At 40.2% G+C, this 24,555-nt stretch overlaps 1 protein-coding gene across 2 annotated transcripts in view; it reads right to left on the bottom strand.

Moving 5' to 3' along the window:
• The window catches only part of ascc3 (activating signal cointegrator 1 complex subunit 3), a 156,509-nt gene that overhangs the window by 12,385 nt on the left and 119,569 nt on the right, over positions 1 to 24,555 (bottom strand). For both annotated transcript variants that reach the window (XM_027149011.2, XM_047811862.1), the window contains exons 21-36: positions 19,528 to 19,753; positions 18,927 to 19,081; positions 15,830 to 15,928; positions 14,336 to 14,504; positions 14,030 to 14,250; positions 12,724 to 12,809; positions 12,447 to 12,613; positions 12,114 to 12,259; positions 11,394 to 11,514; positions 10,781 to 10,923; positions 7,973 to 8,110; positions 7,674 to 7,794; positions 7,459 to 7,591; positions 7,250 to 7,375; positions 989 to 1,100; positions 158 to 292 (exon numbers count right to left, since the gene is read on the bottom strand). In XM_027149011.2, coding sequence (XP_027004812.2) covers positions 158 to 292; positions 989 to 1,100; positions 7,250 to 7,375; positions 7,459 to 7,591; positions 7,674 to 7,794; positions 7,973 to 8,110; positions 10,781 to 10,923; positions 11,394 to 11,514; positions 12,114 to 12,259; positions 12,447 to 12,613; positions 12,724 to 12,809; positions 14,030 to 14,250; positions 14,336 to 14,504; positions 15,830 to 15,928; positions 18,927 to 19,081; positions 19,528 to 19,753 — 2,298 coding nt within the window. The remainder of the gene's footprint in view (positions 1 to 157; positions 293 to 988; positions 1,101 to 7,249; positions 7,376 to 7,458; positions 7,592 to 7,673; positions 7,795 to 7,972; positions 8,111 to 10,780; positions 10,924 to 11,393; positions 11,515 to 12,113; positions 12,260 to 12,446; positions 12,614 to 12,723; positions 12,810 to 14,029; positions 14,251 to 14,335; positions 14,505 to 15,829; positions 15,929 to 18,926; positions 19,082 to 19,527; positions 19,754 to 24,555) is intronic.

Genomic DNA, 24,555 nt, shown 5'->3' with positions numbered 1-24,555 from the left:
TTGGTGCTCATGACAAATGAATTAAGCTGGGTGAGAACTCAAGCTTTTACAGTCAAGAAACAATAAACTGTCCCAGATTATTCATCAGCACTCTATCTGTGGAAAAGGGCTAAAAGTGTGTGTGTGTGTGTCTGTGTGTGTGTGTGTGCGCGCTCACCGTGAGGATGGACAGCAGCTCCTGTATGGGAAGCTCTGGCTTCAGTCTCTCCTTGAACATGCGAACAGTCTGGTGTCTCAGGTAATAATATGAGGCGATGCGGCCGTACGTGAGAGGTTCGATGGTGCACTCATCCTGTACATGAAGACAGATTTATTATCCAACCCAAACAAAGACTATAATTAACCTGTAGGGTTAACCTAAGCACTGCCAGGGTCCCTGCTCTTCCTTTACAATAACACTGAAGTAGCCCAAGTTACTCCAGGCCTGTTGCTATTTTTATTTAAAATATATAGACTAAATAAAAGATGTAGCAGTCTAAGGTTGTTCTGTTGGGTCGGTGAAATTGGGTCTCAGCGGATTCAAAAATACGCTCACAAACATTAATTTGTCCACTTATATTTATTCTGTCACTGTTTTACTTCATGTCTACTTTTTTAATTTAATTTTTATTCCTTATTCCTGGACATTTATGATCTGTCAATTAAAATTAAATTAAAAACACACTGATGGAAATCTTAAATCTTGAATTATGAAATTTACTTCAAATTTATAAATTACGGAAAGGTCAAAATGGAAAAAAATAAATAATAATAAAAAAGAATAATTAAAAATAAATAAATAAATAAATAAATAAATAATAATGTTAAAAAATCATACGACAAAGCCACCGGTATATCCTAAAGTTGCTAATGATGAGAAAGACGTAGTAGATCACATACTGCATAAAGGAGCTCATGATATCTGTTCTCCAAAAGCTTTTATGCCGTATTAGCACATTTGGTTAATATATTCCATTAATGATTACTTTAATACACTAAGCACACATACCTCTTGTATTTCCATACAGTAAGAACACTCCAGATCTCTGAGGCTTTTTTCTACCAGATTGGACAGGTACTTGTTTATAGTCTCGTGGGTGATGTCATCTAAATTGTAGTAGCTAGGCATGAAAGAAAAGATTCATTCAATTAGCTCTAGAATGATTAGGGCCAGAATTCTTGGCCGCAGTAGTAAACATTAATCTTATAGCAAATATATGAGGACAATCTAACCTTTAACTGAAGTTAATTCAGCTTTTAGTTCAAATTTCATAACCATTTCACTCATGTTTAGGATGCAAATAATTCTGGAGCTAACCATAATATAAATAGCAGACAAAATACATAAAATGAAATCACGTTAATGCAATCTGGAATTACTTAAAACACAATAACATCAGACACACTCAAGTATATGGTCATCACAACCAAGCTGTCAGGACCTCCACTAGGGTTAGTTAGGCTTTACACATTTGTTCTTATTGTCATGAGTACAGTAAGACTTTATCTCCAAATACCTCTTTTACAGCATTAACTTAACATACTGTTCAATTAGTGGCCGTTTTTGAAGGCCAGTATACCACAAAACTTTGTTGGAGAGGATAGACATAAATCTCTATCTCTCATACTGTAAATATAAATGCAGTGTAATGATCTCTGAGTCAATAAACATCACCACTTGTGCTCATGAGAAACATAGCTTCTACATTTTCTCCTACAGTAAAATAACTACCAGCTTACAGGATGCAGGCTGGCAGAAGCAGCGGAGCTAAAATCACTTCCATGTTTTGCTTAACATGTGAAAGCTACCACATGAGCCAGAAGACCTGCATACAACAATTCACTTAATTTTACAGCAAACATCTAAGTGTGTGTGTGTGTGTGTGTGTGTGTGTGTGTGTGTGTGTGTGTGTGTGTGTGTGTGTGTGTGTGTGTGTGTGTGTGAGTGAGAGAGAGAGGGAGAGAGAGAGAAAATGAAAGAAACATGTACTTTCCCCTCCAGCATGTAACACTGATTAGTTACTGTATGCCTGTTCAACACACTAATACTGTTCTTCTGCAACAGGAACAAACCAGTTTGCTTATTATATATACACACACAAAGAAACGCACATAGGCATTAAATGATTCAACTCATTTAATTGATGGGTAATTGACATTTAGCAATGTCAGTAGGTAAAGTTATCCTAAATAGGAAAACACATTCAGTAAGTAAGAACTTTTCAGATTTATCAGAAGCGCTCCTATGAAGAGCTCCTACAGTATGAAACACATACACACTGTACATGTTGATGTTGGTCTAATAATTGGAGCTCAATAATGTAGTCTAATAAAAGAATAGTAACAGTAGTAAAAAAGATAAAGGTAAACTGAAATCAATTTGAGGATAAATAATAACCATCCTAAAATGTTTGGCTTTACGTCTAGCACAGCTTGTCAGCATTGCAAAATCTCATGCAAGACGCTTTACCCCAAAGAATAAAGTCAGACTGCACTCCAATCTTCCACCAAAGACAGGAAGCAATCTAACACACACACACACACACACACACACACACACACACACACACACACACACACACACACAAAATCACTACTATAATCCAGAGATTTAAAAGGTTTAATATTAAAGTGACATATAATTATCATTTCCCTTCATGTCCACAGGCCCAGTACAAGGATTGTGCGGCGAGTGAATGAGTAATAGGCAGCATGCAGCATGTGTCTTGCTGTGAACATGACTCGATGTGATTAAGCTATTGCCATTACCATTATAGACATGTGGCCCCTGATGGTGGTGAGGTGCTAAGCAGCACTCTTTATGAGACCCCCGGGGGCCCACGCCTCTCCCGCCTAGAGAGACAGCATGCAGTTCTGTCTACACCACTGAATCACTGCTGATGAGCGATGGCTGGTGTCAAGGTGACCGATTCAAACTGCGGCTTTAAATGTGTACCAGACAGAGAGAAAGATGGGGCAGGGAACATGACTTTCTGTTCTTACTCACACAAATAATATCTTCCCACTCACACACTCCCATTTTAATGCGTGCACACACACACACACACACAGTCCTCACATAAACAAAAATATCAGCACCAAGGCTTAAAAAACATTTGCAGCGTCGTCTTGGCACTCATTTATGAACAAGACATACTGAACATTTTTCAAATTATACTTTCAAATTTACACAAAAACCTCATACTGCATTCTAATCCTAAATAAATCCAGGCCTTAACTAAAACATCATATTATTTTGAAAATAGTTATTGACACGCTTCATGGAGAAATGCAAAACTAAATATATAAAATCAATAACACACGCAATCTGTGCTATAAACTAGTTCATTTGTGTGCTAAATTGTTCACACAATTTGGTGACATTTCCCTGGAGAGAATAAAGGCACCGAGGTGGCCATCGCAATACATTACTCTGTCACGCGACCATTACAAGGTGACCTGCATGCAGTTTTTAATATATTTAAAATATCCTGGTATTTTTTTTTTCCTGTTCTTTTTTCTCCCTAAAAAAATTGTCTGCGTTTACACTTGCCGTTTAAAACTGATCACCGAATCTGATCAAGCAGATCGGATTATCAGCCTATCATGACACGGCATGTTTACACTTGCCAACATCACATGGCTTCTGTATCTGGATATCTGATCTCTCTTTCCTAGACAATATTGAACTAACTGCAGAGGAAAAATGGCTCAGCAAAGTCGACCTGAAGTGATGGGATTTCTTTAAAAAAAAAAAAACATTTTCAGTCGCAGGAGACTTTACAAATCTTGTAAATGAGAAGGATGAGGAGGTTTCAAATATTACTAAGGTGGATAGCTGCTGTAATGGAAACAGTAAATAGACAACCTATGGGATCGGGATCGTTGCCAGCTGAGGTAGGGAAATCACTCACACTTTATAGTACTTTATTGTACATACTTTCGGGTGCGAAAACAAACTTTTAATTAGATTTGCACTCTACTCCGCCCTTGATTGCATCGCAAAACCACATGGCTACATGCAGTGATTCCCGTGGAGAAGAGAGTTGCTCCTAACCATGCTTCAGCATATCATCAGCTAGACCTTTATACACTTATTTATTTCTGTAGCTACTTTCAAGCTTAGCTGGAATCTGTATCTCCACAAAGATACGAATGTGCAAGTCTCACAGCGCTCCCCGGCCTGTATCGTCCATCCTTCTCAAAGTTTGGGTGATATTAGTGGGAATAATAATAGTAGGCGAGGCTTTGTGTGACGTCGACCTGTGATTGCAGACGAGACGGCTGTGTTGCGTTTACATTATACTGACGTTATATAACGTGTTCTTGACTACCTACGAACCAGGACACGCTGGTCAGAAAACATTCTAATCACAAACGCGTTGACGAGACAAGAACAACGTCAAAAAACAGGTCGTATTATGGCAAGTGTAAACGCAGGCAAAGTCTATATAATTATGTTTACTATAATTAGCCTACTTTATATGTCCTTTGTCGTATAAGGGTTGATATATGGGGAAGTTGTCTTTTATTTTGGTTCCACCTGAAATATGTTGCATATCTCTTTTGCATAATGCTATTAAAATGAACAGCAACCATTAGAACACTGGCAGGCAATAATTGTAAGAAATGTGCTACAGGTATTAAAGTTATCTAAAAATAACAGATAATGACAGCACATTTAACACACAATGTACACGAATCTTGGAATTATTTAAAAAAAAAAAAAAGTGTAGGCGGAAAGTAGCGGCTCATGTTATGCTATAGCATGAGCTCGGTCAGCGCTCACTACACCACTAAGGGCACGGTTCGTCCTAAATGTTTAATGTGGGCTGACAAGCGTGCAAATGCCAGCACTGTGGAATGTTCTGGAATCGTCATCGTCAATTCACAGCAGATGTGTATGTCGCCCTATATGACCTCTACAGCCAGAGATGGAGATGGGTTTGTGTGTGTGTGTGATGTTTTAGATCATGGTTCGTGATGTCAGAGTGAACTATGGGGTGGACTCGATGCTATGTGGTGGCAGGACGTTGCCATGGCAACACAATCAGGAATAAGTTAATGTGATGTTCCCTAGTCTCTGGTGCTATTACATCCACACAGCTGAAATCTGATAATGTGCAAATAATTGCTCAATCAGTCTTTGCTGCTTTTACACTGCTTTTACTGCTGAGCTGTGATTCGATTACAGATTATATGCTCGGTTGTTGCAATGACTATAAATATGAGTGGACAAAATGGTACTCTTTACCCCTACTGTGTGGTGTTGAAGCTTTGGGAGTTGCCATTATGCAAAAATTAAAGGCAGAGTCTGGTGCAGTAGCAAGAATGTTATTAATTTATATATTAGGTTGATTTGCTAAATTGTATTTAGATCATTTTAACAAGTACATTGACACAAAAAGAAAAGTTACTTAAGCAAACATACGTCCATTTTTACACACAACACATTACTAATATTTGGATCCAGCCTGCTTTCCATGATTTTCATTTTGTAATAAATTACCCACCTGAATGGAGAAGTGCTCTCTTATACTCTGCTCATTTGGGTGGTGAAGTGCGTTTAAAAATGAGTGACTGGATAACATTTCCATGCTTCTTTTAAATGTTCACTAAGGCCATACAGTCAGTAAATTTCTATGAAATGTTGCTAGTGTTGGCTGCCTTGGTTTATGTCATCTTTTCTAATACTCATGCTGGTTTGCTAGTTATAATAACAGTACAGTGAACCACAGCTTAGATATTAACATAAGCAACATACAAGAGATGGCTTTGCATGTTTGAATGTGAATTCATGAAAATATGCAAATCTGTCAATCACCTAATCCAACATGTCCCTTTATATGTCCTTAAATAACTCCTACAAAAAAAAGGGAACTGTTGGGAGATACATCAGGGTTAACGAAGCTTGTAAAAATTGGCTAAACCGTTTTGCCAGAATCAACTTAAAATGGGTCCTTTCCCATTGACTAACATGAGAATGGGTGAGAATTAAAAATATACTGCAGCCAGCCACTAGAGGGCCTCAGAGACGGTTTTGACTTCACCTCTAAAACTGCTATTATGTCCACCCACATACAGTTACAGAACACTTTATTAGGAACACCAAAACACCTAGTCATGTACGTGTTTATCTAATCAGCCAATCATATGGCAGCAGATCCACATGATGAAGCAGGTAATGTTCACGTCAACCATCAGAATAGAGACAAACTGTGATCTAGGTGATTATGATTGTGGCATGATTGGTATACCAGGTGGGCTGGTTTGAGTATTTCTATAAATGCTAATCTCTTGGTAAGTTCTTTCAACACAACTGCATATAGAGTTTACTTAGAATGGTAAAATAAAAAAAACATCCAGGGAAGAGCAGTTCTGTACATGGAAGCATCTATCTTTTTTTGATGATAGAGATCAACAGAAAGTGGCCAGGCTAGTTTGAGCTGACTGAAATTGCACAAATTGACAAACCTTGAGGTGGATTGGTGAATAGAAAGCAGTAGGGTACCCAAGTCGGGTTCCACTTCTGTCAGCAAAGAATAGAAAGCTGATGCAGCAGTGGGCTCAGATGTGACTCCAACAGCATGAATCCATGGACCCACCCTGCACTGTGTCAACAGTCCAGGCTAGTGGAGGTGGTGGAATGGTGTGGGGAATGTTTTTATTGCACCCTTTGGCCATGTTGATATCGATAATTTGAGTATTGTTGCTGAGTGTGTGCATCTGTTCGTTGCTACAATTTACCCCCTTCTGGCTACTTTCAGGATGATAATGCACCATCACAAAGCAAAAGTCATCTCAAACTGCTTTTATGCACATGAATTGAATGAGTTCAGTGTTCGTCAGTGGGCTTACCAATCACCGGACCTGAATCTGAGAACACTTTTGGGATGCGGTGGAGTATGAACGTGCACCTGTAAAATCTGCAGGAAATGCATGATGGAATCATGTCAACATGGACCAGAATCTCACAGCGATATTTCTAGCATCATGTGGAATCCCTTACCATGAAGAATTGAGGCTGGTCTGAGAGCAAAGTAATGCCCTAGCCATTATCATTATAGTGTTCCTAATAAAGGGCTCTGGGAGTCTGAACAGTTGGTGACTTACTAGCTGTCTTCATATGCAAGTACACAGCTTTAAATATTAGCCAATGTGATCATTACCTACACAGATTTTGTAATATCTGGGATAAAACAGGTTATTACAGAGATAGAATGTAAGATATCCAGCAATTGGCAGAGAAATGGAATAATTGGGTACATACCTTGGGTTCATGACAAGTCGGCGGAAGAAGTACGTCCAGGTGATGTAATCCATGGCATCCTGCTTAGAAGCAATAGTTCCTGCAGCTACCTCTGCATTCAAGTGATCAGCAAGAACACCAAGCAAGCTACAACAGGATGATGGCATATATCAACATTAATTGTGTCTTTCTTAATGATTACAAGAAACATAATTGCTCTGTACGCTCACCTGGACTCAACAGGGAAGGGCTCATAGAGGAATTTCTTGTAGAAATCCTTCTTGATGTCATGTACAAGGATGACTGCTTTGCCCTGGTCATCAAACTGAGGTCTACCTGCCCTCCCCATCATCTGTAGCACATCTGCAGAAGCGATGACACACAGGAGGTCCAGTACAGTATGTAAGCAGTATAACAGGCATACACACCCAGGAGCAGTTGTTACCTGTGATTGGGTAATCCACATAGCGATGTGTTTTCCCATCGAAGTATTCAGTGCCTTTCACAATCACCAAATGGGCTGGAAAATTCACACCCCAGGCCAGAGTACTAGTGGCGATTAGCACCTTGAAGAGAGAGTTAAAAGATTCAAAATTGTTTTAATACAATGCAGTAGTACTCTCCATTCCAAGTTATTATAGAAATTTGTTCCTAAAATGGTGCATTTTAGCGGTAAAGGTTTTCGTGCTCATAGACAGGAATAAGATTGGTAAAAAAAAATTCTGATGTGTCTCGTAGAGGTACCTGAATCTTGCAGTTGACGAACAGCTCTTCGACAGTCTTCCTGTCTCTTTCGTGCAGACCAGCATGATGCAAACCAATGCCAAAAGCAAGGGTCAGCTTGAGGTTCGAATCCCTCACTGTGGCAATAATATCTGTCATCTAAACCAATATAAATGGCAATTATCACGTGATCAGAAGAATAACAGCATTCATATGAATTCACCTGAGTCTCATATGTTATAGTCAACCTTAAATTCCTGAAGAAATAAAAAAAAAAATGTGAGGGGAAAAAAACCAGAGATATATATTGAGCAGAATTCAGACTTCCTAAAAAAGTTTGTACAATAGATTTAAAGTCGGAATGGCTGGGATCTCTACAAAATACAACAGGTTTACACCAATCTGTGAGGGCCAGTTAGAAAGACTGGTCTCAGATCATTACCTACATAACTAAACCTTCAAAACCTAGAGCTTTTTATGCTTTCTTTTTTTTTTTTTAATTAATTTTTCTAATTTATGACCCAAATATACTAATTTCCAAGCGAAGAAAAAGTTAATAATTGTCCATTTTTCAAACTTCTGTGATGGATAATGTCCTCAGGACCTTTAAAAACGCTCTGATTCCTAGTAAATGTGTTCATTCTGTCCTCATGTGATGGCACAGTGAGTTAACCTCTGTGATTATGTTACTGAGCTTCTACCTACAGACCTCATGAATAATTCAGGAAACCTTGCAGCTTCATGCGGCACTGCGTTACAATGTAGAGAAAAGATTACAAAGGGACAAAAGCAGGTTCCATAAATTGTATTACATACTGTACGTTCATATAAAGCTATATATAAATAGCTGTATTTGATCGTAAAAGCTTAGTATCTGATGAGATAGAAAAGAAGATGTGGAGAACAGTGCAGAGAGAGTGATATGGATGGATGGATAATGGGTGAGCCGGTAGGGGAAGAGGCAGGGGGACCCCTGCTGGGAGACAGACAGCTCGCGCCAGCCGCCTGTCACTCAAGCAGCAGGATCTCCAGCCGCTATACGGCCCAGTACAGAGCTTCCACAGTGGGGTGCAGCATATATCACTGGAACACACACACACAGCTCAGGCAGCGTGCTGCTTCTTGGCTAAGGCTTTTCTTTTTCCCCCCCTTTCTATATAGACATTCTATCCTACTGACAAAGCAGTTCACGCACATTCACCCGATCCAATACTTTTGTTGTTCTTTATTTTTAACCCACCCTCAATCACCAAAATATCTATTTAGTTTTGATTGAAATTATAGTAATGTCCAGTCTTTCAGTTGCTACCCTGACCTTGCTCAGACCTTGGAAGATAACATCATATTTAAGGATCTGCTAATGTGGTCAAATGTCCCTGCGATCCATTCCTGTGTGAGCATTTAAAAGGATAGGAAACGGAATTGTACTCATAAAAAAGCTTTATAGGGCGGCTCGTCCTTTACACCATAGGAGTTGGAGAATGGACATGTGCGCACACAGACGCACACGCACACACACACACAGCTGGCAGCACAACACCCTCGTAATTGCTGCGATATCACACACATCGCTGGCAACTAAACTACTGTATTGAATCTGCCAGTTGTCACCTGTCATTTTGTTGCTTGACATGAGAATATGCACAGATCACAGAAGGAATTCAACAACAATCCACAGGTGGAGAATACAATATAACCACGTGAAGTACAGGGAAACGAGCAAAACAACAACGGGTCCTTGTTTACCACATTGTTGAACTAGAACCTAGTTGCAACAATAACTGTATCTTTTATAACGTCAGCAGGTGAGCATGAATAAAAGTGTAGTATGTTTGTGTGATAGTTAATCAGACACTGCTCACATTTACTGCCCACTTTGTCTTATATGCACACTGTGTAATGACTTGCTGCTATATGGTGTGTTATTCCATCCTTGACACTGTCCCTCAATAGAAGCAGCACAAAACCACCACGGTGCAGATCATATTTGTGTAGTGGACCATAATCAGCACAGAGATCTGCAGTGGTATAGTGTCAATGCCAAAAGCACAGAGCACCAACCAAAAATATCCAAACAGCAGCTGTTCTGAGGGTTACAGTCTCTCACTGCACACCAACAAACCTAACTAATAAGGCAGGTCGACTAATGAAATAGCCGGTAAGATAATACGGTGCTAAAAATATTTCTAGCATCTGACACGCTTTCATGTGTTTGCTGTAACTTTAATCACACTATTAAGCAAATGCACACGTAAACTAACTGTATGTGGCTTTGTGAGGATGTGCATTTGTGTGTATGTGCATAGCTGAGTGTTACAAAGACATCTTGTGCCACAGGTTGCTTCCTTGTTTTGACTGCGAAAGGTCTATCATTGAGTGTTAGGACAATATTAGCATACATTTGTTCTCAAGGAGCCAAAGAAGCTGTTTGCTCACATCTCGAGCAGATCCAAAAGTATGCCCAAGACATTTACTCGGAGATGACACCAGCTAATGTCAGACTGAGCTGACTATGTAATCATAGTAAAACCACAGCTTTAGGAAAACACAAGGAACTTCCATCATATCCAGCCTCAGGAGATCAGGGATGGAGAAATGAGGGGTTTAGTAAGCAGAGGAAGACATTAAGTGATAAAAAAAAAGAAATGAGAGGCTGGGGTAGGGCTATACTTTTTTTGTCAGTGGACCTACTGTGGATATTTAAGGTGTACAGTTTGCAGAATGTTTAATGATGTCAGTAATGGGTAAAAGGCTTTATATGTTAAAGCTCATATGGTAAAGTCTTTTCTTTAAGAACAGTCCCAGTTTAGTACGACAGATCATTCTGACCTCTCTCTCATCCTGGTGTAACCATTGTTTCGGGTCATCCTCTGTAGCCAAAAATGCGATCAGATCGAGCGCGGTGAGACGCGTCTGCCTCCTTGATGACACAAATATCAGGACTGGCTTGGCAGGGGAATGGCTCCGGATGGCTAAAGAGAACAGATTTATAGTGGAAAAGATGAGCGTGTGTGACACATTACATCACAGTTGTAGTGATTAGAAATAAAGCTGATGTGTTTTTTCCCCTCCATTTTCTCCCAAGCTTGTTCACCTGTCAATTTTCCACCCACCAGTCAGCTCTTTCTTACCATACAATAGGAATGACATTCCTCCAAGACATGTAAACCAACCGCTGCCAATCTTTACTTCTCGGAGGAAAGTGCTACCTACTCTGTTCTGCATACGCCAGCTTATAGACGCCCTTGACTGGCTAGCGTCACTGTGATGGACTATGGAGAGAAAGCATGGCAATTTTGCTCACTTGGCTCCCGGCCACTGATGTCGGTGACATCGTTGGAATTCGAAATTTCGAGGAATTTTCTGCTGCCCCACTCAGAATCCCTAAATCTATACTGTTTTCTCTTGGTGGATGGAAATTAGAGAGATTGCTGTACTGTACCTTGAAAGGTGGGTTTATTCATGCTGGCCATACGGGGACAGTAGTGCTGCCCAGGGAAACCTTGTATGTGCACCTCCAGTGGGACTGGTCGGACGGAAGGTCGGAAATTAAACAAGCCCACCTGATGGAGTGACAGAGAGAGAGAGAGAGAGAGAGAGAGAGAGAGAGAGAGAGAGAGAGAGAGAGAGAGAGAAAGAAAGATGGAGTGAGCAGCTGGCTGTATGCCTGACTGTGTGGCCCATCTGGGTAATTACAGCTCGTCATTGTCTCCTGTCCCAGAGTCCTGCTCTCCCACAAGTGGCACAGGCCTGGGTGCGTGTGTGCACATATTTAAAGGGTTGGATAATGGATTGGTCAGGTAATGCTGTGACCCAGTCCAAACAGCAGCAGGCAGATTTATAGAGAGCCTTTGCCCCCCTCCTGCCACTAACTGTCAAACAACGTTTACATAACTGCTGTTGCCCGTCCTGATACATTAGGTTGTGAATTCAGAAACACACACACAAGAGCCTGCATACACACACCGTGTGTGGTGGAAGCCAGACTGTTTGAACACGATGGAGTGTTGCTAACAGTATATTAGCAATATGGAGTTGAAATGTCAACAAAAAAAAACTGCATAGACTGTTTTTTCATAAACAATAAATAACAAACTCTTATAACAAAATGTAACAAAACAATAACAATAAATGATTGTGTTACTTGCACTAGAGAGCCCACCTGTCCGATGCCCAGCCAGTCTGCGAGGTCTCGCGCGTTGGCGAGTGCTGTGGACAGTCCTACCACTCGCACAGACTTGGAGGTGTGGGATGAGATGAAATTTGTCCTGGATACAATGACCTCCAGCACAGGCCCCCTGTCCTCCCCTATGGACAAACAAGATCTTCACTTAAAAGAAAATTGTGCTTTTGAAGAATTCCAGTATTAAATCGAGCACAAGAGTGTCATAAAAAAAATTCACAAGCAAAAAAATTCGATTGATACAGAAACATTTTTTTTTTTATTTATTACATTCAAAAAGCAGAAGGCGAACAGATCTGTGTGTGTATTTACCAAGCAGGTGGATTTCATCAATAATAAGGATGGCCACTTTCTGAACATAGCTACGATTCTGCCAGCTGCGGCTGACTCCATCCCACTTCTCTGGAGTGGTGACAATCAAATCAGCTTGCGCTATGGCTCGCATGTCCGGAGTCACGTCACCCGTCAGCTCTACCACCCTACAGACAGGCAGAGGAAGTAACATGGAAAAAAATAAATAAAAAAACAGACACAGAGCAGATGAATTAAGAAGAGAACGATCATCAGGCATGTTGGTCTCATAACTAACTTTCGCCCAAGCTTCTCCTCTATCCGGACTTTCCAGTCTTCAATCCTCTCCCTGACCAGTGCTTTCAGAGGAGCAATGTACACCGCCTATAAAACACAGGCGTATGGCAAAAGCATCATGTCAAAGCCAGCAATTCCTCCGATATGCATCATGGTGTACAGTACACATGATATCATGGCATTTACACTCGCAATGTCAGGTAAAAAGATTTGAACAACTGTTATTAGGAAAAAAAACTAGTAATCCGTGTATAAGGCTGATAAGGAACACTTACAGCAGAAAACACATCTGTCTTATAGCTGATAATAATACTTCTAACTTACAGAACAGTCTTACAGTAACTACGTCACCGTGTCTTTATTAATGTGGATTGAGTAGAATGCAAGGATTTAGGCATTTGAAATAACAGTTGTTAAATCGTCCATATTATTAGTCATTTAATTGCTATGCTAATAGTGGGCAAACAAATGAAACAAGTAACTCCAGATATTTAAAAAAACAAACAAAAAAAAAACCCCAAAAAACATTTGGCTGGCTGTGCCTACCGTTAGCTCCAAAATTATTGGCACCCTTGTTAAAGATAGGTATAAAAGAAAAACAAACTTTGTGCTGAAGCAGCTATATCTTTGTTAAGATGTAATACTATAAGATGTTTTCACCATGACAAACACTAAATGATATCTAAATAACAATTTATTCTAAATTTTGAATATATTCAAAATATATGATAAAACTCTAATCACATTTCCCTTACTGAATAAAAACTAGGTACATTTGTACAGATAAAGGGACTTGTGAAATATTTGCAAGTATAACGGATATAATTAGGACACACTCGTAAACACATGTATTGTTAAAACCCCAAACCTACTTCTGCTAATCAAAGTATCTAAACATTTGTGACTGGAAAAAGCTGCTTTCAGAAAAATATGTGTCAAAAAAGCTGCTGTCTGAACGTGTTTGCCAATATTAGCAACCTTTATGATTTCACTGCCATTACTAAAGTAAACCCTATAGCATTACCAAGATAATATGCTGCTGGGTGTAATTCACATATCCTCCTCAAGAATAGCTATAAGTAGAAGATTCAATTGAGCTAACGATTAGCAAACAAAGGTTGTTATGACATTGTTGAGATGAAAGTCACATGTGTGTTGATGTACGTGTGGTATATATATATATATATATATGAAAGATCTCTCACATACTTTCAGTGTGAGGTTAATCCTTGGAGACATATTCCATAACGTTTTTCTACTACCTGACAGAATGACATTTAGAAATGAACGTTAAAGAAAACACAGACCTTTGCAGTAGGGTATTTGTTGAAAACTCTGAAGATAGCCATCTCTGCGGCGATAGTTTTTCCGGAGCCGGTTGGTGCTCCGAGCAGCACGTTGGTGTCAGTGTGATAGAGTGTGTGGAAGATCTGCGTCTGAATGGGATTGTAATGGGTGAACTTGTATAGACTCTCATACTTCCTGTTACCCAGTGCTGTCACAGGCAGTGGCTGTAAGTCCAGGAGTTCTGTACATAGTGTAGAGAAAGTTTGGTGAATGAAGAAATGTACTGTTTATATCTGTATGACTGTGTGCATCTGTGCGATACACACCTGTGTGTGGGGGGTGTCTTTCTGGTAGAATAAGGTGCTGGAAGTTAATGATACACACTGCTTCAGAACCCAGCCAGCGGTCTGACACAGCACGAATGTAGTACTGTGATGGCATGGGCTCAAAGATCGGGATGGTGAACACCACCTGCTGAGGCTCATCGCTCACCACCTGAGAGGGAAAGAGAGAGAAAAGCGTCATTCTTTTTGCTCTGAAATATTGGTTCACATCATTAAGGTGAGCCGACATTATTATACGTTAGTATCCTTGCATTTCATGCCGCACTGTGTGATCGCTGTGATTCTGAGCACTTGATCGAGAACCGAGTGCATAAACGTTACTGTGTCTGTGCTTCATTAAGATTTGTTTGGTTTTCTTTTAAAACAATACGCAACTTCTCTAATACAAGTGTCTATGTATAATACATCACATAAAGCAGCGATGCTGTAGATGCTCTTTGCCATGCTGCCTTTTATCTTTACCCTCAAGCTTAAAACATTATAAGTAAAACCTTATTTTTACCTCAACACTAAGTTTAGAAAAATTCTGTGCTCTTAAACATTTTGAAGCTCTCTCTCCAGAACAAAAGAAGGTAGTACATTACATAACTCTATTAGTAAAACATTCCTTTATTGTTTTATTCTGCTGGTTTAAATAGAGAGAGTATTTCGGAATGAATTAAATAAGGATCGGATGAGTGTTTACTGTTCCATTTACGTACCAGTTGTAAATTGTAATCACAGACCTCCAACCAAGAAAAACCAAAGAAAACGAAATTCCTACTCTTGCACTCTGGGTAATCCTCCCAACCATGAGTTCCTCTCACTGCAGGGACTGGTGTTAAATAAACATGGTTGTGCACAGCAACAAAATAAACAAAGCTGCACTTTTTCCTTTTATATGAGCTACTGCTGTATATACACAAGTCAATATCCAGACACATTCGCTTGGATAAATCTCTAACTTTGACTTTATAGATCATTGTTCTGAGGAGTAAAATATGCAGCACTCATCACAGTTTGCTGGCTAACTAGGTAACGAGAGACAAAAGTTGAGGTGTCCAGGTTTATTTCCCAACTTGAATACATGGAGATAGAAAATGACATAATTTTCTAAGAAGTTCCTACTTAGATAAATAGAATACAGGGTTTCTGAACAACTTTGTCTTGTCGTATCATTACAATTTATTCTCTGGTCTTTGAACATTAACATCATGTCCTGCAACAAAACCACACATACATTTAGTCCCAAATATAGTGACTACAAGAAAAAAAAATCATGTGAGTAAAATGCTAGCATACGGTTGTAGAAAAGAAAAAAAAAAGTAGTGTGTGATGAAAGTGATGTGACTAAGTGTCCTGGGATAAACATGGCCAAGTCTTTATAATTACAGCAGCACAGTACAGGCACAGTACAGAATCTAGGGTTTAGAAGTGGATCAGCTGAAAGGATTAAATGAGTACATTTTAATTGTAGATGACTTCGTGTACACTAACCTGTTTCTTCTGAAGGAGGAAATACTCGGAGTGATAAATGTGGTTGTTGATGGGATCCTCCACCCACAGCCACCACGGCTCTCCGACTGAGCCATGCACCTGAGGGACGGACACATAACCATGAGGGGGAAAAAAAAAAAGTCAGCAATATGATGGGAGCCCAGGGCATTTCTGCAAAAAGGGTTAGTGTGCCTGCTTGTTTTGTTCTCATGCACAGAAACCGTTCGGCAATCGCTAATGAGAGTTGAGTGAAAACACTATTGTACACATACAGAACCCTGTAATGAGTTTGTGGATGATATCCGTCCATTTGGGAAGAATTACAAGCGTCTGGATAAAAAACACTCTTCGAATCCCAGAGTACACGCAGCAAACGGAGTGCTTTGTGTCTGAAGAGGTTTGCAGAGCTGCTGTGTGTACGTTTGCACTGGGATCACAGCTAAGCTTAGGGTGTTCTGTTACAACTCTCCCAAGAGCCAAGCATGCACCGCTAATCAGACACAAGCGTTCATCTTCCTGATTCAGTCATCCCTTCTCAATGGTGCTACAAAGGCCTCCTATTCCAGCTGGGGCTCGACTAAAGCTGCGCACTAATCTGGTCCTAATCCTCTCCTGGGCCTTTCTATCAGTTCCTGCAGTGAGAGAGTGTAAGTCATGTTGAAAATAAGCAGGTATGGATATGGCATGGAGTTAAGTTGTGGTGATTGATTAGACAGATCCATATTGCTTATTATGAAAATTTCAGTCTGCAATTTCGACAGTCTGCCTCAGATTATGCGCTCATGTGAGAGACGGACAGCGCTAGCAGTGTGAATATTCTGGCTTGGAAAATGTCAGAAGAATTTAGAATCTTGACACAAATCCACTTCCAAGTTAACAGACTGTATTCTCAGGGTGAAAATGAAAGCGAGAGAGAGAGGAAGTAAGATCTACGACTACACTATTAAGAGGTCTGAACGGGTCAGATGGACAGTTTGCGAGTGTGAAAAAGACTCAAGAGACTCTGAACTCACAGGAGAAGTGAAGTCTTGAACAGCTGCTACTTAATGAAGTGTGTTTGTTTTCAAAAGCAACAGACTCGCTGCAGCGGGATTCACACGTACGTCTGGAGTCGGCCATGAGCCGAGAGTTCAGCGCGCCACACGGACAGTGCACGTGCACATGCTGTTCCCTTCGAGTCGCTTTTGCAATAAAAACTATGACATTATGACAGCTAATTGTCCGTCAGCCGTTTCTGATTAATGCCATTGGAGAAGAGAGTTGGGAACACTGAGAGTTAAGAACACTGAAGAAGTGAAAATTAAAGTGAAGTAGCAACGTGCAAATAAAGCGAGGAATACAAATACGATGGGCGTTGTGTGATAGGACAACATTCAGTCATGGCATTGTGTCACGTTTTACAGACAGAAACTTTATGTACTTTGTGTAAACTTTTATTGTTCCACTTTTCTTTGCGAAACAAATACAATTAAAGTGCAATTAAAGTGCAAACAAATACAATTAAAGTGCATTTGTCATTCATCATCTGTTTTTTTCTTGGCAAATAAGACTCAGCTTCAACTTTCTGAGACTTTCAGAAACACAAAGTCCTAATGGATTGTTACAAAACCATCACACCTTAGACAATGACACTCCTTATCAGTGTATGCAAATGAAAGCATTCTTACTTTGTTTTTCTGTTTTTTGTTTTGTTTTAATAATTCTTAGATGTTAATAGTGTTATGATTTGTGAAGTCTTGACAAATTTAGAAAGTAATACAATAATTTATAAGCCAATAAAATCTTAGGGTTAGGGTTTGGGCTTCCATCTAATCTCCTGTACCTCATTCAGCTCAGGGAAATGATCTTGTGTTTGTGATGCAGTCTTACAGCTGTCTTTGTGCTGCTATATATTTTATCTAACTAAAAAGGAAATCGTTGTGATGTGATTGATTATCTGGGATTATCAGGTTCCCCCTTAAACCCGGTAGGATAAGCAGTGTAGAGAATAGAGGGATGGCTCAATAAATAAACAAACAAATAAATAAATAGTATCAAAACACAAAAAGTGAAATATACTGTAAGACGTCTGAAACAAATAAATGCTATAAAAGTGAAGCAGAGCAGTGAGACTGAATAGAGAAATCGGCATCATGCTTGTGTCCTGCATCTGTGAGGAGGGAGAAATCAGACGGAGGGAGAGATGGAAGCAAGGCCCAGATGCTGGCCATCGAGCTGAAGAAAGCTTCTATAAGGTGGAGGAGTCAGACTAGAGCACAAGAATACACACAGGGTCCATCTGGGGCTCACTACCTCTCTCTTTCTCTCTCTCTCCCTCCCTCCCACTTTTGCCCCCTCTTTTCCCACTCCACAGAACAATAGCAGCAGGTTTCAGCCATTCAAGCCCCTGTGATCTTACACATAGGAGAGGAATGGACAGATTAGGCTTCTCTTAAGCTTCTCTAAGCCAGCGTGCATGTGTGTGTGTGTGTGTGTGTGTGTGTGTGTGTGTGTGTGTGTGTGTGAGTGAGTGTGTGTGTGTGTGTGAGTGAGTGTGTGTGTGTGTGTGTGTGTGTGTGTGTGTGTGTGTGTGTGTGTGTGTGTGTGTGTGTGTGTGTGTGTGTGAGTGAGTGTGTGTGTGTAGATTCTGCAACAATTGTGGTGTTTTGGATATCAGTACATGGAGCATCAATCAGTAAAGACATGCGATGCATTAAAGAGTGTATTGTTTTAATTATTCTGTAATAGTTATGATCTAATGTTGCTGTCATTTTGCTAACGATTCTTAGTTAATCACTAGAAACTCTCATCATGCATTTCAACAGACATACAAACAGCCAAACCTACCGCATAGCTAATCATTATCAAGTGTGGTATAAAAAATTCTGGTTCCCATAAGTGTGTGTGTGTGTGTGTGTGTGTGTGTGAGTGAGTGAGTGCTGTATGTGTGTGTGTGTGTGTGTGTGTGTGTGTGTGTGTGTGTGAGTGTGTGTGTAAATGGGTTTGACCCTGCAAACCTGTTACAAGGTTTTTGCATCTTTGTGGAATTGAGTCAAAGACACACGTCAAAGACAAAGGAGCCATTATTTTCCATCTGGGCTGTGGTTGCTATAGTTACCTGGTCATTCCACCTGAAGTCGGGGGTGATGGTAAGGCGCACGCGCAGTACGGTTCGTGTGATCGGCTGAATGGTAGCGTCCATCAGAATGGCAGGAAGCTGGTGGACACACTGCTTCACCTTCAAGCCAATATTCACGTGGTGTAACATGTGACCTGTAGCCAGAAACACAGCAGCTCATTAAGTCTCTCTCTTAGGCTAAGGGTCAGTAATGATCAATTGCATGTTTACGGAGTGTGAAAAAAGAAAGAAAAATAATTCTTTTGGTTTAAGAGTCACGTGAGTTCACTGTCATTTTCTTCTTTCTATACTGTATATGCTCCCAAAAATGCGTTCGATTTTATCTGCACACTACACATCAGCCTTCAACAAGCAACGAGTGGAACCAGTCACGCAATTTGACAGCCAGCTCTGGGAGTGAATCACTTTCACACATGGTGCTGGTCTAACTAGAGTTCACTTAAAGCGAATCCCAGAGCAACATTTTCAAGTGAAGCTGTGAGCACGTCTCACTTCTCAGACTGCAACTCTTTACAAAATATTTAGTAGGGCGGTGGGGAAAAAATCCCCAAGCGCATACAAAACGATCGAGCCCACTCACCTATCTCGTCTTTGCGCATATCTTTAAGCTTGTCCACAGTGAGATTCTTCTCTTCCAGCCTGGACAGCACAGTGGGAGGCAGCGTGGAGAACTGGCGCAGAGGGTGTGCCCATCCCCACAGCCGCTTATCTATCACCTTGCATAGATTGAGCAGCCTGTAGGTCATGGCTGGCCAGCGCTTCCTCAGAGCGATCTCAAACAGAGCCCTCATGATTCGTGCAGCATTCTAAACACAACACAATAACATAAATGACCATCTTACTACACACAATATGAAGTCTTATACATAAACCAACAGGGTCCTGAATAAACAGGTCAGAATTTGGGCTTGAGTTTGAATCCTTTGTTTGAAACTTTAGTTCTTTAGCAATCCATACCCTACGGTAAAGGTTTATTGTTATAAATAAAGTTTATATGGAGGTGATCTATAAATAACCTGTACAGTCAGATGGAAAGTGTGTGGAATATTTCTGGTCTGACTGATTAGATCGATAAGCCAGGCCAGCTGTTGCATGTACGTGTGTGGGTGGGCATATGTGTTGGGAGTCCAGATGTTCATCTGCCACCAAGTTCCTGCTTAAGCTTTTAGCTGTCACTAAATACGATAAGGACGTCAGAGCATGGTATGGTCTTTGGATAAACCTTGTCTAGAAAAGTCAGAGATTTTGTATTCAGAACAACAATAACATCTGTATGATGTGCTTGTTTAACGCATCAGAGATCATACGGTTTATAAAACGCTTCAGAGTGAGAAAAAGCTCGCAAAACCTTTTATTATCAGGATTTCTGAGACATTTATAACCGCAACATGGTGACATTATCTGCATCTGTGTGTGTAATTTGAAAACACTTAACGACACAAAAGTTTATCAGAGAGGTTAAAAAAAACCCCGCAATAATTTGGTGTGTTTTGCTGTAAACAACTCACAATTATTTGCAAAAACATTTCCAATAAAATCTTCAGCACATTTCGTGAGATGAGAAACAAAAATCATTTTGGGGAACAAGGGCCGGTGCAGGAAATACCACAGAATATGAGTCCAATTACCATTCCATCATTTATTGTGATTATTCATTCTGCAGTAATGTCTGTTCAGAAAGTTCGGGCACATGATAAATGAGGCTGTCTATTTATTACTGAACCTCAACTCACATTTAGAAGCTATTTCATTCTTTAATCTACTACATAGGACTCAAGTTCTTGGCCTCGAGAAGCTTTCATTTCCTCCCCCAACAAATGTAAATCTTGCCCATGTGAGTGTGGATGCAACTGCAGGAAGAAACATCAGGGAGAACCTGGATTTAAAATTAGATATGTTTTAGTCAACAATGACGGCTTTTGCAGGATCTCCGGCAGTTCAGGTGAAATCAGCCGAATTAGGAGCAAAGAGGGAATTTTCTTGAACTATTTCAACTATTCGGCCACATGGAACCGGTTACCGGGGAAAAGAGCTGGAGAGATGGCTACAGCAGAGGATGTGAAGACGTAGAATAGGAAGCAGACGCGCTACACAAAGGCCTCTCAATTACTGCTTATGCCTTCATGCGAGGATTTTTGTCAAAACAAATACATTCGATTCGATCATAGATAACATTAACTGTTTATATAACCTCAGTCCTGATGATGGAGTGTAACATGTAGCTAATGTTCAGGCAAAAATGTTAGTGGAGTGTTCATGATGCAAAAATAAAAGGCTTCTGGAAAGATTTGGATGTAAAAGTAATCTGATCTGTAACAGCCTTCAAAGCTTTTGGGTTTGCTTAATTTAATATCTTAAAAAAACAATCACAAACATTACTCAAGGAAAATAGATTGCAAAAGATAATCTATCATTCTGATGCTTTGTGTACAATAAGTCAATGAAATCTGTGTCTGTTTAAATGGTTTTCTCTTATGTAGTCAGTGATGTGGCATTAACTGCTAAAAACATTACTCTGACCGAGAACTGATGAGTTTTATTCATTCGTTTGTCTGTTAACCAACTGTTCATTCATTCATTACTGTTAATAAAGCACTGAACATGAAGCAGAGATACAGCCCAAGAGCCAGTCTTTCACAGGGAATCATTCACACACTCATTCACGCTCATACAAATGTCATTCACACACTCATACAAATGTCATTCACACACTCATTCATGCTCATACAAATGTCATTCACACACTCATTCATGCTCATACAAATGTCATTCACACACTCATTCACACGCTCATACAAATGTCATTCACACACTCATTCACACACTCATACAAATGTCATTCACACACTCATTCATGCTCATACAAATGTCATTCACACACTCATTCACACGCTCATACAAATGTCATTCACACACTCATTCACACACTCATACAAATGTCATTCACACACTAATTCATGCTCATACAAATGTCATTCACACACTCATTCATGCTCATACAAATGTCATTCACACACTCATTCACACGCTCATACAAATGTCATTCACACACTCATTCACACGCTCATACAAATGTCATTCACACACTCATACAAATGTCATTCACACACTCATTCATGCTCATACAAATGTCATTCACACACTCATTCACACGCTCATACAAATGTCATTCACACACTCATTCACACGCTCATACAAATGTCATTCACACACTCATTCACACGCTCATACAAATGTCATTCACACACTCATTCACACACTCATACAAATGTCATTCACACACTCATTCATGCTCATACAAATGTCATTCACACACTCATTCATGCTCATACAAATGTCATTCACACACTCATTCACACGCTCATACAAATGTCATTCACACACTCATTCACACGCTCATACAAATGTCATTCACACACTCATACAAATGTCATTCACACACTCATTCATGCTCATACAAATGTCATTCACACACTCATTCATGCTCATACAAATGTCATTCACACACTCATTCATGCTCATACAAATGTCATTCACACACTCATTCACACGCTCATACAAATGTCATTCACACACTCATTCACACACTCATACAAATGTCATTCACACACTCATTCATGCTCATACAAATGTCATTCACACACTCATTCATGCTCATACAAATGTCATTCACACCCACATTGTCATTCACACGGTCATTCATGCTCATACAAATGTCATTCACACACTCATTCATGCTCACACAAATGTCATTCACACACTCATTCACACGCTCATACAAATGTCATTCACACACTCATTCATGCTCATACAAATGTCATTCACATACTCATTCATGCTCATACAAATGTCATTCACACCCACATTGTCATTCACACGGTCATTCATGCTCATACAAATGTCATTCACACACTCATTCACACAGTCATTCACACAGTCATTCACACACTTATTCACACGCTCATTCAAACCTTCATTCACACGTTCATTCAAATTTTCATTCACACCCATATTTAAACCTTTATTCACACACTCATCCACACCCTCATTCAAACGCTCTTTAAAACGCTCATTCACACACTAATACACACACTCTCATTAAATCCTTCATTCACACGCTCATTCACACCCACATTTAAACCGTTCATTCACACGCTCATTCACACCCACATTTAAACCGTTCATTCACACGCTCATTCACACCCACATTTAAACCGTTCATTCACACGCTCATTCACACCCACATTTAAACCGTTCATTCACACGCTCATTCACACCCACATTTAAACCGTTCATTCACACCCTCTTTCACACCCTCATTCACACGCTCATTCACACCCACATTTAAACCGTTCATTCACACCCTCTTTCACACCCTCATTCACACCCTCTTTCACACCCTCATTCACACGCTCATTCACACCCTCTTTCACACCCTCATTCACACGCTCATTCACACCCTCATTCACACCCTCTTTCACACCCTCATTCACACGCTCATTCACACCCTCTTTCACACCCTCTTTCACACCTTCATTCACACGCTCATTCACACGCTCTTTCACACCCTCATTCACACCCACATTTAAACCGTTCATTCACACGCTCATTCACACCCATGTTCACACCCTCTTTCACACCCTCATTCACACGCTGATTCACAAGCTCATTCACACCCTCATTCACAAGCTCATTCACACCCTCATTCACAAGCTCATTCACACCCTCATTCACAAGCTCATTCACACCCTCATTCACAAGCTCATTCACACCCTCATTCACAAGCTCATTCACACCCTCATTCACAAGCTCATTCACACCCTCATTCACAAGCTCATTCAAATTTTCATTCACACCCACATTTAAACCTTCATTCACACCCACATTTAAACCTTCATTCACACCCACATTTAAACCTTCATTCACACCCACATTTAAACCTTCATTCACACCTTCATTCCTCATTCGGACGTTCACATAAAGCTATAAATCAGACTATTGTGATGAATATAAACATGTGAAATGTGTTTAAAACAGAATAAAAACAGAGTTAATCAAAAGTAAATACAAATTTTCATTCACATCCACATTCAAACCTTTCAAACATCCATTCACACACTAATACACACTCTCATTAAACCATTCATTCACACCCTCATTCACAGGCTTATTCACACCCACGTTCACACCCTCATACACACGCTTATTCACACGCTCATTCACACCCACGTTCACACCCTCATACACACGCTTATTCACACCCACGTTCACACCCTCATACACACGCTTATTCACACCCACGTTCACACCCTCATACACACGCTTATTCACACGCTCATTCACACCCTCATACACACGCCTATTCACACCCACGTTCACACCCTCATACACGCGCTCATTCACACCCACGTTCACACCCTCATACACACGCTTATTCACACCCACGTTCACACCCTCATACACACGCTTATTCACACGCTCATTCACACCCTCATACACACGCTTATTCACACCCTCATACACACGCTCATTCACACCCACGTTCACACCCTCATACACACGCTTATTCACACCCACGTTCACACGCTTATTCACACCCTCATTCACA

The sequence above is a fragment of the Tachysurus fulvidraco genome, chromosome 3 (genome assembly GCF_022655615.1).
Source record: "Tachysurus fulvidraco isolate hzauxx_2018 chromosome 3, HZAU_PFXX_2.0, whole genome shotgun sequence".
Classification (NCBI taxonomy): Eukaryota; Metazoa; Chordata; class Actinopteri; order Siluriformes; family Bagridae; genus Tachysurus; species Tachysurus fulvidraco.
The sequence above is the reverse complement of the archived record's forward strand: the minus strand, read 5'-3'. Positions and strand labels throughout refer to the sequence as shown.